The sequence below is a fragment of the Toxoplasma gondii genome, chromosome IX, assembly GCF_000006565.2.
Source record: "Toxoplasma gondii ME49 chromosome IX, whole genome shotgun sequence".
NCBI classification, from domain to species: domain Eukaryota; phylum Apicomplexa; class Conoidasida; order Eucoccidiorida; family Sarcocystidae; genus Toxoplasma; species Toxoplasma gondii.
This window is the reverse complement of record NC_031477.1, coordinates 4,973,683-4,981,774: the sequence shown is the minus strand read 5'-3', so window position 1 is coordinate 4,981,774 and position 8,092 is coordinate 4,973,683. Positions and strand designations below refer to the sequence as shown.

The 8,092-nt window shown below is 51.4% G+C and overlaps 2 protein-coding genes across 2 annotated transcripts; both read left to right on the top strand.

The window, feature by feature from the left end:
• Positions 1 to 132: 132 nt before the first annotated feature.
• TGME49_307575 (hypothetical protein) lies at positions 133 to 1,421 on the top strand (the record flags this gene model as incomplete). Its single annotated transcript, XM_018782525.1, has 2 exons — positions 133 to 730; positions 1,087 to 1,421. Exons 1-2 carry the CDS (start codon positions 655 to 657, stop codon positions 1,419 to 1,421), a joined length of 411 nt encoding a protein of 136 aa, XP_018636194.1. The 5' UTR covers positions 133 to 654.
• Positions 1,422 to 1,689: 268 nt separating this feature from the next.
• TGME49_307570 (glycerol-3-phosphate dehydrogenase (gpdh), putative) lies at positions 1,690 to 7,259 on the top strand (the record flags this gene model as incomplete). Its single annotated transcript, XM_018782524.1, has 9 exons — positions 1,690 to 3,105; positions 3,200 to 3,289; positions 3,885 to 4,076; positions 4,383 to 4,539; positions 4,857 to 5,011; positions 5,396 to 5,545; positions 5,762 to 5,914; positions 6,099 to 6,317; positions 6,706 to 7,259. The coding sequence occupies 9 exons, from the start codon at positions 1,690 to 1,692 to the stop codon at positions 6,880 to 6,882; spliced, it is 2,709 nt and encodes a 902-aa protein (XP_018636193.1). The 3' UTR covers positions 6,883 to 7,259.
• Between the last annotated feature and the right edge of the window lie 833 nt (positions 7,260 to 8,092).

The following is an 8,092-nucleotide window of genomic DNA, read 5'->3' as shown; positions in this document are numbered from 1 at the left end:
GTTTCCCTCGCGCACCGTTTCCCGAAAGAGAGACTGTCGAACCCTCATCTGCTCATGCTCACCTTCTAATCTCCATGTTACTTGGCGGCTAGTCTATCCTTCATCTCCTCCAATATCTGCCTCCTCGTTCGAGGCGCTCTCAAGGATAGTAGTCAGTGGAACGAGCTCAAGTGAAATTGCAGCATTGAAATGTGAATGCAGCAACCAGCGAGAGTAGACACTGGATTTGACGAATGGAAACCTGAGGAACAGCCGAGCGCAGCTGTTGGGCAGAGAGGAATTCTGGAGACATCAGGAGCGTTTCTGTGTTCCTGAGTCTTTATGACGGATTTAGTTGTTTTGCTTCGCTCCCCTGTCCAGCGCACGGACTTACCTGGTACCTGGAGTGTACGCAGACAAACTAATGCTTTGCTAACATGTGGTACGTAAGCTGCGCTAACTCGCGTCAGCCGCGAGGCCACATAGTGCAGTCTACCGTGGCGGGCTTTTGTTTTGGGTCTCCGGAAGAACCTAAGGGATTTCCTCATTTTTGATCCACATGGTAAAGAGTTCAGCAGAGCAACGCTAGGTAGGACCGGGAAGGAAAACATCGACTGAAATACCAGTTACATCAAGGATTCTTCGTACGTTTTGTGCCTCTGAGCATCACAGATTATGGGCCGCAGCAGGCAACGTACCGCTGTCTTCCGGCTCGCGTTCTCTCTGGACGGCCAGGGGGGGAGGAACCGAGGTGAGCATCAACACATCCGGCGACGCGCGCGCCAGGGACGAGACAGCATTTGCCGATGGAGCAACCGGAGGAGACAGACGGGTCATGACTATCGCCAGTGCTACATGGATATCCAGTTCACTGCTTGAAAATTTGACATCTTCTTCCTGCTTCGGTACCTTCCGAGGAGTCCTTCTCTCTTGGCGTTTCATTCTTCACGGGCCACGACACGTGGCCGGGGAGAGGCGCGGTCGCACAAATCCTTTTCTGACAGAGAGCAATTCTGAAGAACCACCGCGTTTCTGCATTCGTAGCTCTCCGTATCGGATTTTGTAGGGTTGATTTCTCCGTGTTCCATGTCCCGTTCATGTGTTCAGGACGCGGTAGACGCATCATTTCTCCCGCAGCACCCGTCCCCGGAGACGTCCAAAACCTGCACGACCCGCCGCATCTTCAGCGCGACGGGGTGGTCTCTATACCGCCTGCCTTTGTTCGTGCGCGTGATGAGTCCCTCGCCGCCTACGGTGGAGTCGAAATGCGGTCATTTCATCATCTCGCGTTCCTTCGAAAACGTATCATTTATATAGGAAGGAATCTCTCCATCTTCACGTACCGGCGTTCCCTGGTCGGGTGCATCTTCCCTCCCTCGTTCGCGACTCGTCAGTCCAGCGTCTCTCGGACCACCACGGTTGACACAGTTCTTGCTCATTAGATCCCGTGGAACATAGATACAAAACTAATAGGCTTTTTAAAAATTCATTCGTCTGTGGTCCCGCCGTCCATTCGTTTCCCTAAAGTCTCTACAAAACCAGATCCTGGCACCGCCGTCCCATCGCGGGGGTCGAGCTTCGGAAAACGGAACGACCCTCGCACACTAGAAGAACGCGGAGCTCACGCCACCTAGCGAGGGTGCTTCTTTTCCGTTCACCCGTTGGAAACCCCGGCCGGTTTTCTCACGGGTCCACTTTCGCACACCCGAGATGGAAGTAAATCATTTTATTTTGTCGGCCTGTGAGCGATGGGAAACTTCGGCATTTGATCCTTGTGCTGACACACGTATTTCTTTAGCGGTTTCGGGTGAGGAAGACCAGCACTGCAGCGAGAGACGGGAACATCACTGGGCGTCAGGTCACCAGTTCCTAACTCTGAGGCACTCATACGCTCCACCTCTCTGGAATCTGTTCGCGGTCGCACGGCACAGTCCGTCGCCAATAGCCACGGTGGAATGTGACAACTTTATCCTTTCAAAAAAGTGTTCTCTCCCAACCCCTTCAGTCAACTCTTCAGAAGATAAGCCCGCTGGGTGCCGGACGTCGCCGGAAAAAGCTGGCCATGGTACGAAGAGCGACTCGTCTTTTTCCTGTGCCGCCTATTCTGCACCAGTTTTGTCTTTCTCACCGCCCTTGCCCTTCTGGCTGTGTGCGGCTAAGATTTCGGGCTTTCCTTCCAGGAGGACAGAAGCGGACACCCTCCAGCCAACTCTAGATCCAGTCCAGCAGTGCCGCAGTGAAGGTTCAACAACGAAGTCGCGAGGTTCCAGCCTGTCACCTGTTCCCGGTTCGTGGTGCAGTGGTTCTGCTGCCCTGGGAAATAGCCTCACACGTTCCTTCTCAGCCACACGGCAAAACCCTTTCCGTGGTCCCCTCCGTCAGTCGTCCGTATCTCCGGCGTGCGCGGCTCCGCTGAAACTCGGTACACCACGCTTGTCTGCTGTCACATCTCGTGCGCGACGAAACAGCGTCGATCCAACAAGGCCCTCGACCACCAGTTTGCGTGCCTTGTCACCGCACACATCGGTGGGCAGCGACTCGTTGCCTACACGACTCGTCCAGACCTTTCCGTCGGTCCTTGCTCTGGTGCACAAGCATTTGACGTGGAGTGCGTTTCTTTGCTTTTTGGCAGACGGCAAGGTATCTGGTGCGACAACAGCGTCTGTGTTTCGTCCAGCGAAACCGCAGGTCCTGTATCGCTTTCGCGGTTTCGATCGTGGTCGCAGTCTGTCAACTTCCACGCTGTCTGCCGCTGCCCCGCGTTCGCTCGCTCTATTTTTCCTCCTGTTTTTCCTAACTGGACTGCCTTCTCAACTGCGTCCGTCCACACAGAGAACGCTTGTCTCTGCCTCGTCTTTCCTTCACCAACCCATCGTTCCCGCAGTGGCGAGTGCAGTTCAAGCGAGCGCTTTCGTCTCCCCGCGGGCTGTGACTTCGCCCGTCACCCGCAGCAGTGCGTGGAGCGGCCGACGAAACACACGAGCATTTTCTTCTTCCTCTGTGCGATACTTTCACACGAAACGGAAACGCACCAACGACCACACGGGAGGAGCCATGGAATCCTTTCTTCGACCCATTCAGCCCAAGAGGTCTCTGTTTCAGGTCCTGCAAAAGGGACCTTTGAGGGTAAGCGAAGACCTTGGTTCGTATCTCCCTTCTCTGCGTCTGCCTTTGCGGTTTCTCTTCTACTGCGTTCGGGTTCTTTGTCCTTTGTTCGCAGGTCGCCGTAATTGGCAGTGGAAACTGGGGCAGCGTGATCGGAAAGATCTGCGCGCAAAATGCAGAGCGGTCGTACGTCTTTCACGATCAGGTGCGCGACCTTCGCTCCGTTCTGTTTTTGCCCCGACGTTACGCCGTTCACTCTCTTCATCTTCCTGGGTTCACTGTGCATTTGGAGAACCGCGCATGAATATTGTCAAGGACCGCAGCCGAACTTGCTCGCTAGTTGTACCACGATTTCGCAGAAGAATGTGTTTTTCTAAATCAGTTCGTGTTATAGGAATAACTGCTCGACATATTTAGAAGGCGGTTCCAGATGCGCGAGAGCAGCCCGTCTAACGTGACACCCGTCCTTTTGTTTAGACTTGTTCGTGCTCTTCTGCCTCTCACAGCCGCTTGTTTCACTTGGTGACTTTGGAGGGGATTTTCCTTTTGTCTTTGTTTCCTCCCCCTCCCTGTTGTTGTGTATCGTTCTGCGTCTCGCACGTATGTCATCTCCAAGTTTACCTAGGAAATCCAGAGCAAATTTTGGGCGCGATTATTGCTAGTGTGGTCTCTCTCCGTTCGTTTGTGGCGCATTCACTGCTTTTCGTTTCTGTATGTAGAAACTATCCGATGAACTGGAGCGCTCCTGCGCGTCACAGTAGGTCACCCGCAGTTTCTTTTCGTTCCTGCTTGTTTTTTAGGTCCGTATGTGGGTCTTCGAGGAGATGATTGAAGGACAGAAACTCACGGATATCATCAACCAGAAGCACGAGAATGTAAAGTATCTCCCGGGCCACAAATTGCCCGACAACCTGGTTGCAGTGCCAGACGTTGTCGAAGCCTGTCGCGGTGCCGATCTTCTCGTGTTCGTCATGCCCCATCAGTTTGTGGCGGTAAGGACTCGCTTTCTGTGCTTAGGGCGGCGGAAAGTCTAAGAACTTTGCGTTTTTTCCTCATGTGCTTCGGTTGTGATTGCGTTCCACATCCCATCAAAAAGGGAAATGGCGGCCGTGTACGCGCAAGAGTGCTCTCACTTTATCTCCTTACGTCACAGATTCGCTATAACTGCAAGCGGGTGGTCACGAATCCAGGGTGGCGCACACCGTTGGACTGCGTCCGCAAGCAGGCCAACAGTCAGCAGCATGGACGGGGAAGAAGGAAGTAGGGAATTGTGTTCTCGCTGTGTTTGTCGGTTTCAGAAAGTATGCGATCAGCTTGCGAAGGCCAACGTTGTGCCATCCCACGCACGCGCGATATCGCTGCTGAAAGGGCTTTACGTGGAAGGCGGAAGACCTCAACTGTTTTCAGATACCATTCGGTCGAAGCTCAATATCGTCGAGTGTGCAGCTCTTTCTGGTACGCAAACATGCCAAGGTAACGTGTCCAGCTATCGTTCACTTTCTGTATTCCAGTCAATTGACCTTGTGTCGCTTGTCACAAAACAGTACGAATGGCAAGGCCCAACTGCGCTTGGATTCTCTTCCATGCGTCTGTCTGCTCGTGTCTAATTGCTGAAAAGAATCTGGTTATGCCTCTGAAACTTGTTTGTGACACATATGTGTGGTGCATGTGCACACGCTGGGCACATGTTACTCATTTGTGATTCATTTTCAAACGCATCTAGGGAGGAGTATCTGGATTTTTTGTTGTCTAGTCTACCTCCATTTCCTCAGGCGCAAATGTCGCAAACGACGTTGCTCGAGAAGAGTTCGCCGAGGCAACGATCGGCCATTCCCCGGATGAGACAGATACGGCGCTGATTTGGCAGCAGCTGTTCGACAAGCCATATTTCAAGGTCAACACCCTCCCAGATGTTGCGGGTGTTCAGGTATGATATTCCGCTCCGTGACATCAGATGATAAAAGAACAGGGACTTTAGCGGCGGTCGAAAAGGAATCAAAAGAGTCTGAAAGGTTCGGAACTGACAACAGCTTCTGCATATGTTTATTCTACTTCCCCGTCCTGATTGGCGTGTGTTAGCGTTGGGTTTTCCAGGTGCGAAACGGACACCAGGAGACAGGAGCCGTAGGAAGGAGAATACGGACGAGTGAGACGGGTGAATAAGCACAGCATGGTGGCAGGCCAGGTCCATGCATTCCTCTCGTGCATCTTTGGCAAACCGTTTAGTCTGCGTTTTCTGCTGTCGTCTTCGGACAGTCCACGCTGTTATAGAAAAGTCATGAAATCTCTTGTGCACCTGCCTGTGCTGCAGCTGTGCGGAGCAGTCAAAAACGTCGTCGCGCTGGCTGCCGGTTTCTGTGACGGTTTGGGACTGGGAACTAACACAAAAAGCGCTATTATTCGCCTCGGTGTAGAGGAGATGAAACAATTCGGAATGATATTCTTCGACAATGTCATCGCCGTAAGTTCCTTTTCAGACTCAGACTTCTGGTCTCTCGTTGTTCCTCCTAACCTACCATTGCTGGAGTATTTTTGTGAGCGTGTGGTTCTTCACTCTATGTGGAGCGACTTCTGGCCGTGCTCGTCGGCTCGCAGTTTTCAAGCGGAAGTGCAGAAAGGAGACGGGTGCAAGTTGGGAAAGGAAAAAGCACCTGATGCGTGTTTTTTCTTTATACAGGAAACCTTTTTCGATAGCGCTGGTTACGCTGACGTGATCACGACAGTATTCGGTGGTCGCAATGCGCGCTGTGCGGCGGAATTCGTTCGACAGAAAGGGAGCAAGACTTGGGACCAAATCGAAGCTGAGATGCTGAATGGCCAAAAGCTTCAGGTGAGAAAGTCGACCGCGAGATGCACCCGCAGAAGAAGGGCAGACTCGAACCAGATGTGCTGAAGGCGTCATTGCTGTTCTGTCCTATCGCAACGGAGTTCTTCCCAGACGTGGATTTCCGTTGGTTCCGCCTCCTTCGTCCGTCGTAATATCAGGCCTTCTGTTCTGTTCGCTGTCTGTCTAGGGCACCCTTACTGCAAGAGAAGTATTTGAGGTCATATCGTCCCATGAAGTCGACCACCTGTTTCCTCTCTTCACTGTCACGTACGACATCGCATTCAAGGGAAGAGATCCAGCAGATCTCGTTCGTGTATTCGAGACAAGAGAGGTCCGCCCCCACAAGACGGCTGAAGAATGCAACATTCTTGTGCTGCCTCCTCTCATGGCAAATGCCAGAAGAAGGGTACGTGTTGCATCATAACAAGAGCTGTATTTCCCGCTGGCAAATACACGTGAAATGTACCTCCAGAAAAGCCACCTAGTATCGTGCGGCAATGTGCCACCTCGCCTCTTGGGAGAAAAAGAGGAAGAGACGCTGCCGCTGTTTTGCAAATGAAAAGGATTCATTTTCGCAGTACACCAGGAGTTGGATTTTGTAGAGCGTCTCTCTTCAAGCAGCGTATTGTCGAGTAGATCAGAAAGGAACTGCATCCGTTCATGAGTATAAGAAAAAAATGTGGGAATGAAAGAGACGCTAATGTATTTGCATAGGTTGCAGTCACTGACGAGCTCCCCTCTGCTGGCGAAAAGTGAAATTCATGAGTATCTGTGCAACTTTGGTGTATTCGCAGATTGGTCGCCTGCAATCGATAGTTGACCACGAACGCTTTAAAGAACAGGAGAAGAAGATCGTGAAAGAATACGAGAAGAGGTACACAGAGATAGAAGTCGCTGCGGAGACAGCGAAGACTGCGGATGACTTCACTCCCGTCGCACCAGCAGCAGAGGAGTGCCGGGCAAGAAAATGAGATGCCTAGAGGAGACACAGCGTGTTATGAACAAATCTATTGAGGTTTCGCGAAGAGGAGGGAACATATTATATACAGAAGAAGAACAAGAGACGTGCCGCATGTCGCTAAGCCATCGGAAGGGATGCTCAGAAAATGGCACAGTATCACATTACAGTTCCGTTGATTCGTCTGATGGTGACGAAAGGGGAAGAATAGTTGTCGCACCAAAACTGGCTAGTTGTTACTTTGAAGAAGACGAGAGATGGAGTGAACCACCAAAAATCGGAGAAAATCGATGGTGTCACGTTTTTTGTCAGACTTCACTTTGTGCAGAAGCATTGCCCGTCCAAACTGCAACAACTGCTCTAGCGTGTTCGTCTCCATTCCGTACAGTCTTCAAAAATACAAAAGAGAACATTCCAGCAACTTCTACCTTTGTTCTTTTAGCCTCAATAGCAGGATGACGCCTCCCTCCTATCTTTCAGCCAACCCAGCAAACACCGACGAACTCTCTGTAGAGTAACAAAGAGAAGGCAAAACGCGCCATCACGAACACTCGCAGAGATGATACAGAGACGTGTCACCAGGACAAGGTTGGTCGCTTAATTTTCTGTATATAGCATTTTTAGAATGCACCTTTCGGACCTCAACAACCGTGCAAAAGGATCGCCACTGGTGTCTCTTCAAGCGTCAAAACGAACTATCTGTATATCTCTCAAGGAGGACTGGCAACCTGGTGTCGACAACAGAACAGCTGCAGTCCGGAAATAGAAAGCCATGAGGCACTCCAACGGGCGAGTAGCACCTGAGGAGATACAAACTGCTAAACGGTCCGGGTGAAACAATAGAGAGTACTAGAACGTCGCCGCTACTGCCCAGTTGTCATGCCATTGACGTAGACCCAGAAATGAGGCGAGAAATTAATATTGTTAGTAAAGCATTCAAAAAGTTCCGGTCGAGAGGCTAAACCACAAAAGTGCAAACCATGTGCAGCCATCAGCTTAACAAAAGCAGTTGGTGATGGTTGCCTCGAGTTCCTTCTGAAAATGGATTACTTCATCAACGAGCCCACCACGCAGAATCATGCTTTCCCAGTGCTAAAGCGTTTCTAAAGTAGCCGCACAATGCGGAATGCTAAGGGGATCGCCTACGTAGCACCTGTTGTGCCTCGCCCCCCAGCTCGTGCGCTCATTCTCCTTTCGTGCGCGGCTGAATTCGTCGACAGAAA